This window comes from Symphalangus syndactylus, chromosome 16 (assembly GCF_028878055.3).
Source record: "Symphalangus syndactylus isolate Jambi chromosome 16, NHGRI_mSymSyn1-v2.1_pri, whole genome shotgun sequence".
Taxonomy (NCBI): domain Eukaryota; kingdom Metazoa; phylum Chordata; class Mammalia; order Primates; family Hylobatidae; genus Symphalangus; species Symphalangus syndactylus.
The window spans coordinates 46,096,551-46,118,664 of NC_072438.2; the positions used below are offsets into that span (position 1 = coordinate 46,096,551).

Below are 22,114 nucleotides of genomic sequence, written 5' to 3' on the forward strand. Positions count from 1 at the left end.
TCTGCCCCACTCATTTAATACTTGGCAGATACTATTTTGTGTTCTTAAACTTTTATAATTTTTATTATGTTTTCTTCTTAAAATGTAAATTCCATCTGGGTGCAGTGGCTTACACCTGTAATCCCAGCACTTTGGGAGGCCAAGGCAGGTGGATTGCTTAACATTAGGAGTTCGAGACCAGCCTGGCCAACATGGTGAAACCCCATCTCTACTAAAAATACAAAAATTAGCTGGGCGTGGTGGTGCACGCCTGTAGTCTCAGCTGCTCAGGAGGCTGAGGCAGGAGAATTGCTTGAACCTGGGAAGCGGAGGTTGCAGTGAGCTGAGATCATGCCACTGCACTCCAACCTGGGCAACAGAGAGAGACTATGCCTGAAAAAAAGAGAGAAAATAATAGTAATAATAATAAAATGTAAATTCCTTAAATTTGCATTGCTTAACATGGCCTCTTGTCTTAGTCAGTTGGGCTGCTGTAACAAAAGGCCATAGACCAGGTGGCTTCTAAACAACAGAAATGTATTTTTCAGTTCTGGGGCCTGGAAGTCTTAGATCAGAGTACCAATGAAGTGGGGTGCTGCTGAGAGCCCTCTTCTGGTTGGCACACTGCCATCTTTTCATTGTGTCCTCACATGGCAGAAAGAGAGTGAGAGGACAGGGTGCAGTGGCTCACATCTGTAATGTCAGCACTTGGCAGGACAAGGCGGGCAGATCACTTGAGGTCAGGAGTTTGAGACCAGCCTGGCCAACAAAAATTAGCCTGGCGTGGTGGCTAGCATGTATAATCCCAGCTACTCCAGAGGCTGAGGCAGGAGAATCACTTGAACCCAGGAGGTGGAGTTTGCACTGAGCCGAGATCATGCCATTGCACTCCAGCCTGGGTGGCAGAGTGAGATCCTGTCTCAAAAAAAAAAAAAAAAAGCAAAGAAAAAGAAGTGAGAGAACTCTCTCTGGGTCTTTTTTTTTTTGAGACGGAATCTTGCTCTGTAGCCCAGGCTGGAGTATAGTGGTGTGATCTCAGCTCACTGCAACCTCTGCCTATTGGGTTCAAGCAATTCTCCTGCCTCAGCCTCCCCAGTAGCTGGGATTATAGGCACACGCCACTACACCCAGCTAATTTTTATATTTTTAGTAGAGACGGGGTTTCACCATGTTGGCCAGGCTGGTCTCAAACTCCTGACCTTGTGATCCACCCGCCTCAGCCTCCCAAAGTGCTAGGATTACAGGCGTGAGCCACCTCGCCCCGCCTGGGGTCCTTTTTATAAGGGCTCTAATCCATTCATGAAGGCTCCAGGCTGATGACCTAATTACCCGCCCAAAGACCCTATCTCTTAATACCATTACATTGCGGGTTAGGATTTCAGTATGTGAGTTGGCCGGGAACACAAGCACTCAGTCCATTGTAGCCCTCAATATAGTAAAATATTCAATAAATACTTAATAATCATTTAGAAAAGATGAAGTCCCTATCCTGATTCACTAAGTTGTAATAAATATTTCATAAATTCATCATCTGTTTTCATAAATATTTGAGAATTCTGTAAGAGTATTTTTTTTTCCCTTCTTCCTTTTTTTTGAGACACGGTCTCAGAAACAGTCACTTTGTCACCCAGGCTGGAGTTCAGTGGTGTGATCATGGCTCATTGCAGCCTTGACCTCCAGGGCTCCAGCCATCCTCCCACCTCAGCCTCTCAAGTAGCTGGGATTACAGGTATGTGCCACCACACCCAATAATTTTTGTATTTTCAGTAGAGACAGGGTTTAACCATGTTGGCCAGGCTGGTCTCGAGCTCCTGGCCTCAAGTGATCCACCCGCCTTGGCCTCCCAATATGCTGCAATTACAGGCATGAGCCAACATACCCGCCCTCCAGGTAATTTTTGTATTTTTTGTAGATGGGATTTCACCATGTTGCCCAGGCTGGTCTCGAACTCCTGAGCTTAAGTGATCCACCCACATGGCCTCCCAAAGGGCTGGGATTACAGGCGTGAGCCACCACGCCCAGACTAAGCCACAGTATTAAGTCATCACCATCATAAAGATTTCTTCATATGCAGGTTTTGCTTATTGATTGATTGATTGATTGATTGAGACAGGGTCTCACTCTGTCACCCAGGCTGGAATGCAATGGTGCAATCTCGGCTCACTGCAACCTCCACCTCCTGGGTTCAAGCAATTCTCCTGCCTCAGCCTCCTGAGTAGTTGGGATTACAGGCATGAGCCACTGTACCCGGCCTCATTTATTTTTAAAAAAAGAAATTTTTTATTATGGTAAAATATTCATAACACAGGCTGGGCGAGGTGGCTCACATCAGTAATCTCAGCACTTTGGGAGGCCAAGGCAGGCGGATAACAAGGTCAGGAGTTCGAGCCTGGCTAGCACAGTGAAACCCTGTCTTTACTAAAAATACAAAAAATTAACTGGGCATGGTGGCACATACCTGTAATCCCAGCTACTCGGGAGGCTGAGGCAGGAGAATCACATGAACCTGGGAGGCAGAGGTTGCAGTGAGCCGAGATCGTGCCATTGCACTCCAGCCTGGGTGACAGAGCGAGACTCCATCTCAAAAAAAAAAAAAAAATCATAACACAAAATTATTATTTAGCTATTTTTAGGTATACAGGTCAGTGACATTAAGTACATTCACATTGTTGTGCAACCATCACTACTATTTATCACTAAAACTTTTTCATTCTTTCAAACTGAAACTCTACCCACTCAACACTAACTCTACTGCCCATTCCCTCCTCCCTCCAGCCCCTGGCAACAAGCATCCTAGTTTCTGTCTTTATGAATTGAATTTGACCTCTCTAGGTACGTCACATAAGCAGAATCATACAGTGTTTGTCCTTTTGTGTCTGGTTTATTTCACTTAGCATAATGTCTTCAAGGTTAATCCATGTTGTAGAATGTGTCAGAATTTCATTCCTTTTTAAGGCTAAAAAATATTTATTTTCTGTGTATACCACATTTTGTTTATCTAATCATCAGTCATTGGACATTTTGGGTTGTTTCCACCTTTTGGCTACCGTGAATAATACTGCTGTGAACATGAGTGCAAAAATTTCTGTTTGAATCCCTTTCTATTTTATTTCTTTATTTATTTATTTTTGAGACAGTCTCATTCTGTCACTCAGGCTGGAGTGCAGTGGAACGATCTCAGCACACTGCAACCTCCACCTCCTGGGTTCAAGCAATTCTCATGCCTCAGCCTCCCGAATAGGGATTACAGGCGTGCACCACCATGCCTGGCTAATTTTTGTATTTTTGGTAGAGATGGGGTTTTGTCATGTTGCCCAGGCTGGTCTCAAGTGATCTGCCCGCCTCGGCCTCCCAAAGTGTTGGGATTACAGGTGTGAGACACCATGCCCAGACATTTTTTAAATTTGTGATAAAGACAGGGCCTTGCTATGTTGAGCAAGCTGGTCTCCAATTCCTGGGCTAAAGTGATCCTCCCACCTCAGCCTCTCAAAGTGTTGAGACATGCTACTGGCGAAGTCCCTGCTTTCCATTCTTTGGGGTACCTACCCAGAAGGAGAACTGCTGGATCATATGGCAATTCTGTTTAATTTTTTGAGGAACTACCATACCCTCTTCCACAATGGCTGCACCATTTTATATTCCCACCAGCATGGCACAAACATTCTAATTTCTCCTTATCTTTTCCAACTCTTATTTCTGGGTTTTAAAAAATAATAATCATCATCATAATGGATGTGAAATTATGTTATTGTTATCTACATATGTTCTCATTTAATCAGCTTAATGAACTTGCTCTGAAAATTTTCATTTCTTGCATTTTCTCATATGAAATCTGAAATCATTTAGTGATAAATTATTGCTCACTAGCAAATAAATATTCAGTACACATTTACTTTATTTTTATTCCTTTTCTTTTTTAAGGAAAAGGTACTTCAGTCCTAGAGTACACTTTTTTTTTTTTTTTTTTTAAGACAGAGTCTTGCTCTGTCGCAAAATGTGGAATGGTATGATCTCTGCTTACTGCAACCTCCACCTCCCTGGTTCAAGCGATTCTTCTGCCTCAGCCTCCCGAGTAGCTAGGACTACAGGTGCATGCCACCACGCCCAGCTAATTTTTATATTTTTAGTAGAGATGGGGTTTCACCATATTGGCCAAGCTAGTCTCGAACTCCTGATCTCATGATCCGCTCGCCTCGGCCTCCCAAAGTGCTGGGATTACAGGCAAGAGCCACCTCGCCCAGCTAGAGTACATATTTTAAAACTTAGCCTTTGTTGAGAAGTTTCTTTTTTTCCTTTTTTTGAGAAAAATCTCACTCTGTCACCCAGGCTGGAGTTTAGTGGGGCAGTCATGGCTCTAATTTGACCTCTCTAATTTGAGTCATGGCTCATGAGTCATTGCAGCCTCAACTTCCCAGGCTCAAATGATCCTCCCACTTTAGCCTCCCTAGTAGATGGGACCATAAGTGTGCACCACCATGTCCAACTAATTTTTTATTTTTATTTTTTGTAGAGATGGGGTCTCACCATGTTATCCAGGCTGGATTTTGTCTTTTTAATTTCAAATTTCAATCATTCATTGCTAGCATATAAGAAAACAACTGACTCTTGTGTATTAATCCTGCATCTTGTGCTCACTTTGGAAACACATTTACTAAAATTGGAATGATACAGAGAAGATTAGCATAGCCTCTGTGCAAGGATAGCACACAGATTTGTGAAGCATTCTTTATTTGTCTTCACTTGGGCAAGAGTGACACCCTTTCTCTGAAAAAAAGAAAAAAGAAAAACAAGAAGAAGAGGAAAGAACACAAAGAAGGCCATGTGAGGCCAGCCACGGTGGCTCATGCCTGTAATCCCAGCACTTTGGAAGGCCAAGGCAGGCGGATCACCTGAGGTCAGGAGTTGGAGACCAGCCTGGCCAACATGGTGAAGCCCTATCTCTACTAAAAACAAAAATTAGCCAGGCATGGTTGCTCATGCCTGAGTCCCAACTATTTGGGAGGCTGCAGCAGGAGAATCGCTTGAACATGGGATATGGTGGTTGCAGTGAACCGAGATTGTGCCACTGCACTCCAGCCTGGGCAACAGAGCAAGAGTTCATCTCAAAAAAAAAAAAAAGGCCGGGAGTGGTGGCTCACACCTGTAATCCTAGCACTTTGGGAGGCCGAGGCAGGCAGATCAAGAGGTCAGGAGCTCAAGATCATCCTGGCTAATATGGTGAAACCCTGTCTCTATTAAAAATACAAAAAATTAGCCAGGTGTGGTAGCATGCACCTGTAGTCCCAGCTGCTCAGGAGGCTGAGGCAGGAGAATGGCATGAACCTGGGAGGCGGAAGTTGCAGTGAGCCGAGATCGTGCCACTGCACTCCAGCCTGGGCGACAGAACAAGACTCTGTCTAAAAAAAAAAAAGCCACGTGAAACAAGCAGAAATTAAAATCATGTTGCCACAAGCCAAAGAATGTCAAGAGCCACCAGAAGAGTCAAGGAAGGGTTCTCCCTCAGAGCCTTCAGAGGGAGCATAGCTCAGCTGATGCTGATTTTGGATAACTGTAGAAGCTGAAATCCAAGAGAACTTGCCGCCTGCCCATTTGGAAACCACCACAAAGTAATCAACTGCAACACATTCTTTGACACAAGAAGGGGATAAGAAAAAAGGGTTGCTTCAAGAGTTTGGTGGCAGACTTCATATTTTTTAATTTAAAAAAACACATTTTGTTTTTACCAAAAAAAAAAAAATCTTGTATCTTGCATCCTTGCTGTAATCACTTATTAGTGCCAGGATTCTTTGGTTGGTTCTTTAGAAGTTTTTACATAGACAATCATTATCATCTGTGAACAAACACAGTTTTGTTCATTGCTTCCCTGTCTATATGTTTTATTTCTTTTGTTGTTGTTGTTTTACTGCATTAGCTACAACTTCCAGCGTAATGTTGAATAGAGGTGATGAGAACAGACATCCTTGCCTTATTCCTAATCTTAGTGGGAAAGTATCTAGTTTCTCAAATAGACTTTTTTTTTTAAGAGGCAAGGTCTTACTATGTTGTCCAGGCTGGAGTGCTGTGGCGAGTCACAGGCGCAATTATACTGCACTAAAGCCTCAAACTCCTGGCTCATGCAATCCTCTTGCCTAAGCCTCCCAAGTAGCTAGGACTATAAGTGTACACCACCACGCCTGGGTTTCAATAAATTTTTACATCTAATATCAACTATTTGTATTCTTTTAATGTTCATTTCTGGGTTTTGTTGTTGTTGTTCTGAGACACAGTCTCACTCTGTCATCCAGGCTGGAATGCAGTGGCGTGATCTCAGCTCACTACAACCTCTGCCTCCAGGGTTCAAGCGATTCTCCTGCCTCAGCCTCCCAAGTAGCTGGGACTACAGGTGCACACCACCATGCCTGGCTAATTTTTGTATTTTTAGTAGAGATGGGGTCTCACCATGTTGTTCAGGCTGGTCTCAAATTCCCAACCTCAGATGATCCACCTGCCTCAGCTTCCCAAAGTGCTGGGATTACAGGCATGAGCCACTGCACTGGCCCATTTTTGTTATTAAAAGTTAAAAAATCAAATTAAATATACAAAAGAGGAAAAATAACTATAACCCTTAGCTCACTGTCAAAACACAGTAAGGCAAAATGTGGGCATTTTCTTATAATTTCTATATGTGGTTATTGTCCTAATGGTTTTTTAAGTATTTTAATGCTACTATATATTCTCTGAAAATATTAATGACTCTACAACATTTCATGAATATTCAAATGAATATTCCATGCCTTAGATAAGTATTCCCCTATGGATGGATCTTTAAATGATTTATAATTTTCCTCTGTTATAAATAATATTGCTATAAAAATATTTTTGCATGGAGGACTTTATATATTTAGAAATAATTCATTACAATATATTTCAGAAATTCTTGAATCAAAAAATTTTAGGTTCATGGTATATTGGAAAATTACTTCCCATGTGGTCGGACACAGTGGCTCAGGCCTGTAATCCCAGTACTTTGGGGGGCTGAAGCAGGTGGATCACTTGAGGTCAGGTGTTCAAAACTAGCCTGGCCAACATGGTGAAACCCCATCTTTACTAAAAACATAACAATTAGCACCTGAGGCAGGAGAATTGCTTGAACCTGGGAGGCGGAGTTTTCAGTGAGCCGAGATCACGCCACTGCATTCCAGCCTGGGTGACAGAGTGAGACTCTGTCTCAAAAACAAACAAACAAACAAAAATAGCCAGCTGTGATGGTACACGCTTAAATAATTGCAGCTACTTGAGAGACTGAGGCAGGAGAATTGGTTGAACCCAGGAGCCAGAGGTTGAAGTGAGCTGAGATCACATCACTGCATTCCAGCCTGGGTGACAGAGCAAGACTCTATCTTTAAAAAATATATATATATATACTTTTCATGAGTATTGTACAAACTTACATTGCAATCAACAATCTAATCAACATTGGTTTTCATCAATTATCATTTTTATTTTTGCTAATTTTATAAGATAAAATATTGGCCAGGCGCGGTGGCTCATGCCTGTAATCCCAGCACTTTGGGAGGCCAAGGCAGGCGGATCACCTGAGGTCAGGAGTTCGAGACCAGCCTGGCCAACATGGTGAAACCCCGTCTCTACTAAAAGTACAAAAATTAGTCAGGCGTGGTGCATGCCTGTAATCCCAGCTACTTGGGAGGCTGAGGCAGGAGAATCACTTGAACCTGGGAGGTAGAGGTTGCAGTGAGCCGAGATTGCACCACTGCACTCCAGCCTGGGTGACAGATCAAGACTCCGTCTCAAAAAAAAAAAAAAAGATTAAATATTATATACCTCTTTTTATATATGTTTCTAATTACTCATGGTTTAATTTTTTATTAGCCACATTTTTCATTAGTTGCATTTCCTCTTTTGCGTACTTTTTAATTCGTGTTGTTTGGCCATTTATCTGTTAGAGATTTACTGGCTTTCTTGTTGATTTGCATTAATTACTTATGGCCATTTGCCTTACTTTGGCCATTTGCCTTCTAAATTTGCTTTGACATTCTCCAAGTTTGTTATTTGCATTTAAATTTTATTTTTTTATATTTTAATTATAAATTATTTATATATCATCATATGTAAATAGAATAATATATATAATCTACACATTTACATAATTTAATATTTACTTCTGTTTTCTTTTAGTTTTATGTGGCTATATTTTTTAAATTGTGGTAAAATCAAGTAATATGAAATTTACCATCTTAACCATTTCTGTGGTTATACATTTATGAATTAAATATATTTGTGAGGATCTAAGATATTACATTTAAAATTTTATTTTCATAAATAGTAAAGTATTGTACCAACTCCATTCATTCAACAGATAATTATTAATCATTTGCTCTGATAAGCAATGATAAAAATTTAGATAGGAGATATTCTTACAGTGTGGTGGAGGAGACAAACAACTCCAGGATTATGTGATAAATGCAGTGATAGAGGTATACATAGTCTACTATAGCTACCTTTTTTTTCTTAGTAGAGATGAGTTCTCACTATGTTGCCCAGGCTAGTCTTGAACACCTGAACTCAAGCGATCCTCCTGCCTCAGCCTCCCAAAGTACTGGGATTACAGGCCTGAGCCTGGGATTACAGGTGTGGGCCCTCATGCCCAGCCTACCATTGATACTCTCATTCATTCAATATAGACTTTAGTGACTACTATATGTCAAGTACCATGCTGGGCCACAGACAATCAACAGGGAACTAGTCATGGTCCCTGTTTTGGTTTTTAAAAAAGAGAGAGAGAGAGAGAAACAGAGAGAGAGAGAGAGAGAAAACTTACACTCAAACAGAGGATACAGATACATTTATTGTGTGGTTAGCTGATTTATTGTGTGTCATAATAGAGAAAACATGGGCTGCCATGGGAAAACAGAAGATCCATCTAAATCCAATCAGAGTAGGGAGTCATAGGGAGTCAGAAAGGCCTTACTAACGCAGGAACAGAAGACCAAATACCGCAGGTTCTCACTTATAAGTGGGAGCTAAATGATGAGAACACCTGGACACATAGAAGGGAATAACACACTGGGGCCTATCAGAGGGTAGAGGGTCGGAAGAAGGAGAGGATCAGGAAAAAAAACTAATGAGTACTAGGCTTAATACCTGCCTGATGAAATAATCCATACAGCAAACACCCATAACACAAGTTTACCTATGTAACAAACTTGCACATGTGTCCCTGAACTTAAAAGTTAAAAAAATAAAAGACGGCCGGGCGCTGTGGCTCACACCTGTAATCCCAGCACTTGGGAGGCCGAGATGGTCGGATCACGAGGTCAGGAGATCGAGACCATCCTGGCTAACACGGTGAAACCCCATCTCTACTAAAAACACAAAAAATTAGCCAGGCGTGGTGGCCAGCGCCTGTAGTCCCAGCTACTCAGGAGGCTGAGGCAGGAGAATGGCGTGAGCCTGGGAGGCAGAGCTTGCAGTGAGCGGAGATCCTGCCACTGCACTCCAGCCTGGGGGACAGAGTGAGACTCCATCTCAAAAAAAAAAAAAAAAAGATAGACATGAGCTAGATGAAGGGAGAAACATACTCTGTGCAGAGAGCACACGTACCAAGGTACAGGGGTACAAGTGAGCAGGCTGTGTACCCCTTAATCAACTGAGAGAAGTGAAGCTAAAAATGTGGGCAGGAGCCAGAACAAATTGTCTTTTATGCCAAATCCTGGCATCATGTCCTGAATAATCTTTCCCTTTCACATAAAAATAATATTAACACATAACTTACTATGTGTCAGTCTCTGTTCCAAGTGCCTTACATGTACTGGTTCATTCGTTTCTTTATTCCAGAGAAAACCATTTAGTTCAGTGTATTAACTCGTTTAATTCTTACAATAATCCATGAAGTGCATATTATTATTATGCCTTTTCTTAGTTAAGAGGAAACTGACGGCAAGTCACACAGCTATATTTAAACTCAGGCAGTCTGCCTCTAGAGGCTCAATCTCTTTTTTTTTTTAGACAGAGTTTTGCTCTTGTTGCCCAGGCTGGAGTGCAATGGTGCGATCTCGGCTCACTGCAACCTCCACCTCCCGGGCTCAGGCAATTCTTCTGCCTCAGCCTCCCGAGTAACTGGGATTACAGGCATGTGCCACCATGCCTAGCTAATTTTATATTTTTAGTAGAGATGGGGTTTCACCATGTTGGTCAGGCTGGTCTCGAACTCCTGACCTCAGGTGATCCGCCCGCCTTGGCCTCCCAAAGTGCTGGGACTACAGGTGTGAACCACTGTGCCCGGCCCCAATCATTTTTTTTTTAGAGATGAGGATAGTCTCGCTATATTGCCCAGGCTGGTCTCAAACTCCTGGCCTCAAGTAGCCTCCTAAGTAGCTGGGATTATAGGTGTGAGCCACCTCATCTGGCACAGAGACCAAACTATTAACCACTCTGCCTCTCATTCATATGTGATACTTCAAATATTTAAAACATTTATTTATTTAGTATTTTTTTGAGACAGTCTCATTCTGTCACCCAGGCTGGAGTGCAGTGGTGCAATCATGGCTCACTGCAGCCTTGACCTCCTGGGCTCAAAGCAATCCTCCCACCTTGGCCTTCTAAAGTGCTGGGACTACAGGCATGCACGACCACACCCGGTTAGTTTTTAATTTTTCTTGTAGAGATGGGGCCTCATTATGTTCCCCAGGCTGTAAAACATTAAATTTTTTACAGGTTGTTTGGAGGCTGTCGAATCAGTACAATATTTCTTTCTGTATGTGCATGTATTTCTGTATGTTTATCTTTATTCCAGAATCATGCTGAAGGTAGTCTATGCCTTTGCTATTTTCTTTTTCAGGTTTTTCTTTCCTTTTTAAAAATAAATATTGCCTATTCTTCAAGGGAATTTTCATAATAATTTTCTTTCTTTTTTTTTTTTTATTTTGAGACTGAGTCTTGCTCTGTCGCCCAGGCTGGAGTGCAGTGGTGCGATCTCAGCTCACTACAACCTCCATGTCCCAGCTTCAAGAGATTCTCCTGCCTCAGACACCCAGGTAGCTGGGATTACAGGCACCCACCACCATGCCCAGCTAATTGTATTTTTAGTAGAGACGGGGTTTCAAAATGTTGGCTAGGCTGGTCTCGAACTCCTGACCTCAAGTGATCTGCCTGCCTTGGCCTCCCAAAGTGGTGGGATTATAGCCATGAATCACTGTGCCTGGCCTTTCATAATAATTTTCTTGAACTAAAATTTGGGATTAGGCCAGGCATGGTGGCTCACACCTATAATCCCAAGCACTTTAGGAGGCCGAAGCAGAAGGGCTGTTTGAGCCCAGGAGTTCAACACCAGCCTGGGGGACATAGCTAGACCCCACCTCTACCAAAAAATCAAAAATCAGCTGGGCATGGTGGCATGTGACTGTTGTCCCAGCTACTCAGAGGCTGAGGTGGGAGGATTGCTTAAGCCTGGGAAGTTGAGGCTGCAGTGAGCTGTGATGACACCACTGCACTCCAGCCTAGGCTACAAAGCGAGACTCTTATTAAAAATTAATTAATTAATTAAAAAATTAGAGATTAGAGAATTTTAGTTAAGTTAAATAAATAAGTAAAATAAAAAATAAAATTAGAGATTAGAGGATTTCAGTTAAGTTAAATGTATTAAATTGAAAAGTATTTCATTTTTCCATCCACAAAGTGCTATATTTTCTCATTCAAGTATTCTCTCAAATCTACCAATACATTTTTAAAATTTTCCTAAAATAGGTAACATTTATTAAGGTTGTTCTTAGATGTGTTATAATTTTGTGGAGAAGTGTAATTTCTTACTGTGTTTTCTAATTCTTTACTATTGGTATGTAGGAATGCTATATACTTATATATGTTATTTTTCTTGATATATGTGATTATAAAGTTACCACGCAAAAACTCTAAAAATAGAAAAGCTATATACCTTATTCAATAATGTTCAAAACATTCAGAAAAGATTTGGGTCAATATGAAAGGCTACACAGAAAATAATGTGATTTTAATTCAGTGTTTACATATGTGTTAGTTACACATTCAAACTCTTGTCACCGATGCATTTTCATCTAATTTTTCCCATAATGAGAGAGAAGGAGACGCGTTGGTGACTGCAATAGGGCCACCTCCCTCGATTACGTTGCTCTCTATGACCCATCTTCAGTCTCCCAGTTCAAGCTAATCATTGACAGAGCTTTACAATCACAAGCTTTTACTGAAGCTTTGATAAGACAGTCCAGCAGTTGGTGGCAAAGGAAGCCAGGCTGTGCGGCAGGATCTCCAGGGAATGAATGGATTTTCTTCAGCACTGATGAAATAACCATACGCTATAGGAATACAATGTCCAACGGGGGATTGCAAAGATCTGTCATCCTGTCAGCACTTATTCTGCTACGAGCTGTTACTGGATTCTCTGGAGATGGAAGAGCTATATGGTCTAAAAATCCTAATTTTACTCCGGTAAATGAAAGTCAGCTGTTTCTCTATGACACTTTCCCTAAAAACTTTGTCTGGGGTGTTGGGACTGGAGCATTGCAAGTGGAGGGGAGTTGGAAGAAGGATGGAAAAGGACCTTCTATATGGGATCATTTCATCCACACACACCTTAAAAATGTCAGCAGCACGAATGGTTCCAGTGACAGCTATATTTTTCTGGAAAAAGACTTATCAGCCCTGGATTTTATAGGAGTTTCTTTTTATCAATTTTCAATTTCCTGGCCAAGGCTTTTCCCCGATGGAATAGTAACAGTTGCCAACGCAAAAGGTCTCCAGTACTACAATACACTTCTGGACGCTCTAGTGCTTAGAAACATTGAACCTATAGTTACTTTATACCACTGGGATTTGCCTTTGGCGCTACAAGAAAAATATGGGGGGTGGAAAAATGATACCATAATAGATATCTTCAATGACTATGCCACATACTGTTTCCAGATGTTTGGGGACCGTGTCAAATATTGGATTACAATTCACAACCCATATCTAGTGGCTTGGCATGGGTATGGGACAGGTATGCATGCCCCTGGAGAGAAGGGAAATTTAGCAGCTGTCTACACTGTGGGACACAACTTGATCAAGGTACTGTACAGCTAGCTTCTTATTATAGTTTCAGAAAACACTAAGAATTTACCTTCTGCCTCAGTAATTCTCTTCATTGAAATCAAGGCAACTGATTTAAAGCTAATTCACAAGATCTATCCTCAAATTTTGCATTTAAGTTAGTGTATGTTTTATTTATCTAAGCTATTTTTAATGTATTAATCCAATTAGTTTTTTCAAAAGTTGCACTTTGAGGCTATTTTTAAATCTACCATTATACACTACAGTGTGAAAATATGAGCTTACTACTTTCATTCTGTGGGAAAACAGTGCTTCATAAATTTAATTGTTGGAACTCTTTTCTGACAACATGCAATCATTTCAGAATTATCTTAAGGCACAACCATTTCAAGTATGTATTTGTTGTTAAGTATAGCTAACTTAGCTAATAAGTAAATAAAGTAAGTAAAGAAGTAAGCTAAATAAATGTTAGCTAACTCATGCATATTAAATACAGAAATTTAAATATACTTCACATTTGATTTTATTTGTGTTACATAGCAAAAAAGAGAGATTAATTGTTATGGGAGCTAAACACATTTCTTCCCATAAGAACTGGGAAGAATGTGCTCTACTAAAGCAATTTTCAAGCAGTATATTTCAAAAGCTAGAGATTATGTTGAGAAATGTTAAATTAGTAAAATGATAGTGAAAATACAAGCAAAATAATAGGTAATATTTACTGAGTACTTATTATGTACCACAGACTACATGAAGTATTTTACATGCATCGTCACAGTTGATCCTCTTAACAGCCTTATGAACTAGTCTTATTATTCTTCCCATTTAAAAGATGAGGAAACTGAAGCTTAATGAGATTAAATAATTTTCCCAAGGTTAAGGAGTAAAATACAGCTGTTGTGGACATGGATTTTTTAAATGACAACATAATTAACACTATCTTCATTAAGAAGGCTTTGAAAAGAAGACTCAGGAATTTGCAAGAGATTTAGCCTCACATTGAGGCTAATATCTAGAATTGAATTTAACTTTTTGAGTCAAATAGTTTACTTAGGAAAAATAAATTATTCTGCACACCTGTTACATTTTAAAAATAAAAAAACTTTATCAATATAATTTTATAATGTGCTACAAAAAGTAATTTAATTATTAATAATCAAAAGCTAAATATACAGAAATAGAAAAAAACATACAGCAACATAAAATAATTCCATGTCTAAATTTGTGCATACAAAAATATCTGCTATCACTTCTTTTCTTTTTGAACTTTCCTGGATTATTACACTTGTGCATTGTACTATGGTTTCAGACACATCTGCCCTTGCAGTAAACAGATCGCATTATGATTTCAAGGTCATTTGCATATCTTTGACTAGAGTTGTATATAGAACATATTAATGTGTGGGTATACTGTGATTTGACAAAATAAGACCTTAAGGGGTAGAAATTGTATAGATATTTAATAGTTATCAAGATTATGCATACAAAAGTTAGAAAAATATTCCTCTCATTTAGTCCTTTTAATTTTTTTTTTTTTTGAGACAAAGTCTCACTCTGTCACCCAGGCTAGAGTGCAATGGCGCAGTCTTGGCTCACTGCAACCTCCACCTCCCAGGTTCAAGCAATTCTCCTGCCTCAGCCTCTCGAGTAACTGGTACTACAGGCACGTGCCACCAGCCCAGTTAATTTTTGTGTTTTTAGAAGAGAGGGGTTTCACTATGTTGGCCAGGCTGGTCTCGAACTCCTGACCTCGTGATCCACCTGCCTCGGCCTCCCAAAGTGGTAGGATTACAGGTGTGAGCCACCGCACTCAGCCAGTCCTTTTAATTATTAAAACAATTCATGCTCACGTACATTTAAAAATATCAGATTGGGCCGGGCGCAGTGCCTCATGCCTGTAATCCCAGCACGTTGGGATCACATGCCTATAGTCCCAGTTACTCGGGAGGCTGAGGCAAGAGAATCCCTTGAACCCGGGAGGCAGAGGTTACAGTGAGCCGAGATCACACCACTGCACTCCAGCCTGGGCGAGAGCGAGACTCTGTCTCAAAAAAATAAATAAATAAAAAATAAAAATATCAGATTGTACCAAAGGATCTAAAGTGAAAACGTTAAATCCCTCTCCCTCTCTCCACCTGACAATCCCAGGCCAAGGACACTACTGTTAATAGTTTCCTATACATTCTTTTTAAAGTTTTCTATGCAAATACATGCATGAATATGTTAAACATATTTAACCTTTGTATAAAGAAAAATATTCTAAATTGTTGAAAAGTCATTACCTGGAAAAATGTCAACAATTAGAGTTTTCATGAAAATGTATTTGAAGGATTAAAGCCTTAAAATTGGCTGATAAGAATAAACAGGCAAAAAGCTTTAACAGATATTGCTTCCAAACGTAGTTGATAAAATGACATATTTTCAGATGTTTTTCATTGTCCTCTAATTTGAGATATTCTCTGCCTTTAACACAAAATTAGCACTTTCTGATAGTGAGATAAATTTTATTATTTTAAATGGAGGGATATGTTTTTCAACTATTGTGTTTTCCAAATAATGTTTGTATTGCCTTAAAAGTTCTAAATCACTAGACTAAATAAATGGTGTGAGGGGTCCTTGAAATCAGTCAGAAAGTGAAATACACTGCATGACCCAGTGACTTATAGCACTAAAGAAATCTTGCAATGATTTGGTAGCCTGAGGTGAACTTGTTTTTCCCACTTGTCCCCTCTCTGTCTTGACTTTCACGTAGAAAACATTAATTTGATATTTTATGTTGCAATGAAGTATTTCTTCCTTATCCTGCCCCCTTGTAACCCAGAAGCAGCATTCTTTAGGAATAGTTTTTAGACCGAAAACATTTATTGAGCTACACAAGCCTAATATAAAACCGAATTCTGGGGGGTATGGACTCCTTCATTCCCCACTTCTCAGAGAAAAGGTTTCATAGTGACTATTGGGATCCTTTTCGTTCCAGAATGATCTGGAAAACTCCATCTCGGTTTGAAATGTTCCCATTTGGAGGAAACCTGAATGGTCCAGAGGGTCCCAAGGCTGACTTGCAATTTAGATTCCACTTTATTGCAGATCTAGGGAGTACCTTAATGCAAGTCTAAGAGGTAAAAATTTTCCATAATCACACCTACTAATGGATGAATCAACTCTAAGTTTTTGTTTTTGTTTTGTTTTGTTTTGAGAAGGAGTTTTCCTTCTTGTTGCCCAGGCTGGAGTGCAGTGGCACAATCTCAGCTCACTGCAACCTCCGCCCCCCGGGTTCAAGCGGGAGCCTCAGCCTCCCGAGTAGCTGGGATTACAGGCATGTGCCACCACGCCCGGCTAATGTTTTGTACTTTTAGTAAAGACGGGGTTTCTCCATGTTGGTTAGGCTGGTCTGGAACTCCCGACCCACCGCGCCCGGCCTCAATGCTAAGTTTTTTTTTTTTTTTTTTTTTTTGAGACGGAGCCTCGCTCTGTCGCCCAGGCTGGAGTGCAGTGGCGCAATCTCGGCTCACTGCAAGCTCCGCCTCCCGGGTTCACGCCATTCTCCTGCCTCAGCCTCTCCGAGTAGCTGGGACTACAGGCGCCCGCCACCACGCCCGGCTAATTTTTTTTGTATTTTTAGTAGAGACGGGGTTTCACCATGGTCTCGATCTCCTGACCTCATGATCCGCCCGCCTCAGCCTCCCAAAGTGCTGGGATTACAAGCGTGAGCCACCGCGCCCGGCCTTTTTTTTTTTTTTTTTTTTTTTTTTTTTTGAGAAGGAGGCTTGCTCTGTCGCCCAGGCTGGAGTGCAGTGGCGCTATCTCGGCTCACTGCAAGCTCCGCCTCCCGGGCTCACGCCATTCTCTTGCCTCAGCCTCCCGTCAACGCTGTTTTTTAGCAGTATTTGAAATAGAATGAGGATGTATTTTTTTGGCTTGGCCATTTTTTTTTTTTTTAAGACAGAGTCTCACTCTGTCACCCAGGCTGGAGTGCAGTGGCTGGATCTCAGCTCACTGCAACCTCCACCTCCCAGATTCAAGCGATTCTCCGGCCTCAGCCTTCTGAGTAGCTGGGATTACAGGCGAGTGCCACCACACTCAGCTAATTTTTGTATTTTTAGTAGAGACGGGGTTTCACCATGTTGGCCAGGCTGGTCTCGAACTCCTGACCTCAGGTGATCTGCCCACCTCTGCCTTCCAAAGTGCTGGGATTACAGGCGTAAGCCACTGCGCCTGGCCCTGGCTTGGCCATTTTTAAGCATGGTAATCATCACTTTAAATATCATCTCTAGGCCTGGAATGGTGGCTCATACCTGTAATCCCAGAGCCTATGAGTTTGAGACCAACCTGGGCAACGTAGCAAGACCCCCGTCTCTATTTAAATAAAAAAGAAATAATATCTATATATTCTAAGTGAAGTAACTCAGGAATGGAAAACCAAATACCATATGTTCTCGCATACAGTGGGAGCTAAGCTATGGGTATACTGAGCTTATGTATGCATCTGCATACCCATAGCTTAGCTCCCACTATATAAGAATGATACAATGGACTATATATACAGAATGATATATACCCACATACAGAAGGATATAATCAACTTTGGAGACTCAGAATGGGGAAGCTGGGAGAGGACTAAGGGATAAAAAACTACGTATTGGATACAATGTATACTCCTCTGGTGATGAGTACACTAAAATCTCAGACTTCACCACTATACAATTCATCCATGTAACCAAAAACCACTTGTACCCCAAAAGCTATTGAAATTTTAAAAATATTTTTAAAAAGAAATATTATGAACATTTACATTTCAAAAGGACATACATAAATAAATATTATCTATACTCTTTGCAACAATCTTGCCAGGTAACTATTATCCTCATCTTACAGTGTGATATTTTGAATGTGGGTGATATTGCTCCCATATGTAAAATCCATTTGTGGCTCCCCCAAGCTTGGGATAAAGTCTCAATTTTTCACCAAGACCTTTGAGACACAATTCCCAGCCTCCTTCCTGGCCACTCTCCATCCTCTTGCACTTCATATTCTATCATAACACACTATTGCCAGTGTCTCAGTCTCTCCTTACTATTTCTCTCCACCCAGCCTCAACTATCCCACTCTGTCTAGCTCAAATGCCCTCTTTACTTCGTGATGGTCACCACCTCCAAGTCATTCTTGCCCCTTTAGGATTTAAGTGCCCCTTCTGCCGGCTCCCGTAAGATGGGCTTGTTTCTAGCATAGCACTCATACGACAGGACACTTTTCCATCTCCCCAGCTAGACTGAGAGTTCTTTCAAAGGAGAAACAATTTTTGAATTTGCCTTTATGTTCTCAGCACCTAGCACAGAATATTTGTACATGTTAGGTGTAAATGTTGGTTAAATGAATGGTTTAGGATTTCTGTCTTAAATAGTGTAATCAAAAACCAATCTCAAGTTCAATCTTCATATTTCATTGCATTATTGCAAACTGTTGAAATATTACTTATATTAATCGAGTAGTATATTAGTCAGGACTTTTTTGGTGGCAAGTTACAGAAATCTAATTCAAATTGGCTAAAGCAAAAAGGGGCAATTTCCCGGCTCAGTAACCAGATCACAGGGATGAATGGGCTCAGTGACCAGGAAGGCCCTTTATCTCAGCCTCTCACGTCCATTTCTTCCTTGGGTTGTGTCATTTTCTCCTTTGTAGAGGAAAGATTTTTCTCTCCCAAGTTTAGTTTTTTAAATCCCAGAAATGTATTTGGCCTATGCAGCAAAGCCCCAAGGGTTGACATTAGTAAAGGCAGTAATGTCTGTTTTCATTCTATTTTTAAATCAATAAATACATATAATAATTTAAATTTGTACATTTCCCTTTTAGAATGGAACATTTGAGAATCTCTGAGTAAACATGCACAGAGGTTTGGGAAGGTGAGTTTGCTCATGAGACAATAACTCATTCTCTTTATTACTCCACTAAATATTGCCAAAGCGGGGCAGAGATGCTCCTGCCTGTAATCCCAGCACTTTGGGAAACTGAGGGAAGAAGATCCCTTGAGCTCAGGAGTTCAAGACCAACCTGGGCAACATAGTTTTGTAGAGACAAGACAAACCTTGTCTCTACAAAAAATAAAAAATCAGCTGAGAGTGGTGGCACATGCCTGTAGTCCCAGCCACTTGGGAGGATGAGGTGGGAAGATCACTTAAGCCCGGGCGGTCAAGGCTGCAAAGAGCTATGATTGTGCCACTGCACTCCAGCCTGGGTGACACAGCAAAAACCTGTCTCAGGAAAATAAATAAATAAATAAATAAAATAAAATAAAACAAAAAATACTGCCAGCTTCCATGATAGTTTTCACCATTTCAGGACTTTAAAAATCTTTGTCTTTTACTAGTCATATTGGATTGGGGGAAAATGTTATCTTTCATAGATAAATACTATTTACATAGTACAAAGATTTCTCAAACCTGGTCACTATTGACATTTGGGGTCAGAATTCTTTGCCGTGGTGGGCTGTCCTGTGCAACGGAGGAGTTTAGCAGCATCTAAACTCTACTCACTAGATGACAGTAGCTCCCCCATTTTTAGTGTTGTGACAATCAAAAATGTCTCTAGACCTTGCCAAATGTCCCCAGGCAGTCAAAATTCCTCCCCCTCACTCCACCCTTGAAAACCACTGACTTATTCTATAGTAGACAACTGGTTAAAGACACGAAGCACAAAGAACAAGGACATTGACATGTAACCAGTATGAGAGGCATAAAAATTATTATTTTACACAATTGCCTCAAGGAGATCTTCACCAGATCTGTAAGATGCATACAGAAACTCAAAATTAATGTACAGCCTATACTGTTTTTAGAAAAAAAAAAAAACAGTGCTTTTAAAATGTTAAAAGAGATAATATTTAACCATCGACATGATTACATCTAGTTTGGCTTTTCACATATCGAGAATAAAGACTATCCCTCCTGGCTTTGCCTTATTTGTGAAATACTTGAAAGAGCTGCCCCCAAACCATTTTTCTTATATTAACCATTAGTTATTTCGTAACCATTAATATTTTCTTATATTAACCATTCATGAACAAAACACTAATCTTACTTTTTTAAAAAACTTGTCCTTTTTTAAAAAGCAAAATACGGCCGGATGTGGTGGCTCATGCCTGTAATCCCAACACTTTGAGAGGCCAAGGTGGGCACATCACGAGGTCAGGAGTTGGAGACCAGCCTGGCCAACATGGTGAAACCCCATCTCTACTAAAAATAGAAAAACTAGCCAGGCGCGATGGTGGGTGCTTGTAATCCCAGCTAGTCGGGAGGCTGAGGCAGGAGAATTGCTTGAACCCGGGAGGCGGAGGTTACAGTGAGCCGAGATCATGACACTGCACCCTAGCCTGGGTAACAGAGCAAGACTCTGTCTCGGAAAAAAAAAAAAAAAAAAGCAAAATTCAACTATTCAAACAAAATGTAACATAAGCAATGTTTATCCATTTTTGATGCTATAACATTGTGTTTCACAAAGTTTGGTGGGGGGTGGGTTTTTGGTTTGTTTTTTGAGAAGGAGTGATTCTCCTGCCTCAGCATCCCAAGTAGCTGGGATTATAGGCATGTGCCACCACTCACGGCTAATTTTTGTATTTTTAGTAGAGACAGGGTTTCACCATGTTGGCCAGGCTGGTCTCGAACTCTGGGCCTCAGGTGATAGACCCGCCTTGGCCTCTCAAAGTGCTGGGATTACAGGCGTGAGCCACTGCGCCTGTCCAAAGTTTGGTTTTTTATGTGTCACTTTATGTTCTATTTTTCTGGTTTTTTGTTTGTATACATATCTATACATATCTAAGTATCATTATGTACTATTGTTTACTAAAATATTTTTCTGTTAGAAATACATTTTGAAGCCGGGCGCGGTGGCTCACGACTGTAATCCCAGCACTTTGGGAGGCTGAGGCGGGTGGATCACGAGGTCAGAAGATCGAGACCACGGTGAAACCCCGTCTCTACTAAAAATACAAAAAAATTAGCCGGGCGTGGTGGCGGGCGCCTGTAGTCCCAGCTACGCGGAGAGGCTGAGGCAGGAGAATGGCGTGAACCCGGGAGGCGGAGCTTGCAGTGAGCCGAGATTGCGCCACTGCACTCCAGCCTGGGTGACAGAGCAAGACTCCGTCTCAAAAAAAAAAAAAAAAAAAAAAAAAAAAAAAAAAAAAAAAAAAAAGAAATACATTTTGAGGCCAGGTGCAGTGGCTCATGCCTGTATTCTCAACACTTTGGGAGGTCGACACAGGAGGGTTGCTTGAGCTCAGGAGTTCAAGGCTGCAGTGAGCTGTGATCATTACTCTGCACTCTAGCTTGGGTGATAGAGGGAGACTGCATCTCTAAAAAAATAAAAAATAAATAAAATTTAAAAAATATTTAAGTCATAAAATGCTTTTCCTTATTACATAATGGAAATAATTTAAATAGTGTGCATTATGTATTAGATGGTAAAATGCCCAAATTTACATGCATGTATTATTAGCATTTAAAATATTTATTTATTCTATTAATATTTTAAATTTAAATAGGCCTTAAAATACAATTGTCAATAAAATATATTTACATAAAATAAAGCATATGTCAACGCTTTTTATATTTTTTTATTACCACACACAAATGATGAAATAATTTTTTAAATTCCTCATGGGTTCAAGAGATTGCTTAACACCGTGAAAGTGGCTTTCAGGATAAGATATGTTGGGAAACCCTACTCTAGGTCAAGGCCTCACCAACTTTTTCCTGAGCCTATTTTTCCCTATTTTTCCACTTCTTTGAGTAACTTTGTTTTAACATTTCCTGGCATAATTCCTTCACAGAAGCTCACACATGCTGGACACGTGTTAGGCATTCAGTGCGTAATTGATTATTTTCAATTTAAGGAAGATCTACCTTGTTCCAGAAAGGATTTAAACGTGCAACAACAACAAAAAAAGTGGATTGCAGACACACACACACACACACACACACAGGCATAAACATTGGTCTTTTCAGAACATGCAAATCAATTAGATATGTCTCTTTAAAATATTGTACATTAAAACCCATCTTGAAACAAGCTGCAGAATTTTGAT

At 40.5% G+C, this 22,114-nt stretch overlaps 1 protein-coding gene and 1 non-coding gene across 2 annotated transcripts in view; both read left to right on the top strand.

Moving 5' to 3' along the window:
* Positions 1-22,114, top strand: part of KLB (klotho beta) — a 69,568-nt gene that overhangs the window by 9,356 nt on the left and 38,098 nt on the right. Inside the window, exon 3 of the mRNA XM_055246004.2 lies at positions 12,068-13,056. Coding sequence (XP_055101979.1) covers positions 12,068-13,056 — 989 coding nt within the window. The remainder of the gene's footprint in view (positions 1-12,067; positions 13,057-22,114) is intronic.
* LOC129465117 (U6 spliceosomal RNA) lies at positions 4,607-4,713 on the top strand. The gene has a single exon (XR_008651888.1). It is a non-coding gene; the product is annotated as a U6 spliceosomal RNA (small nuclear RNA).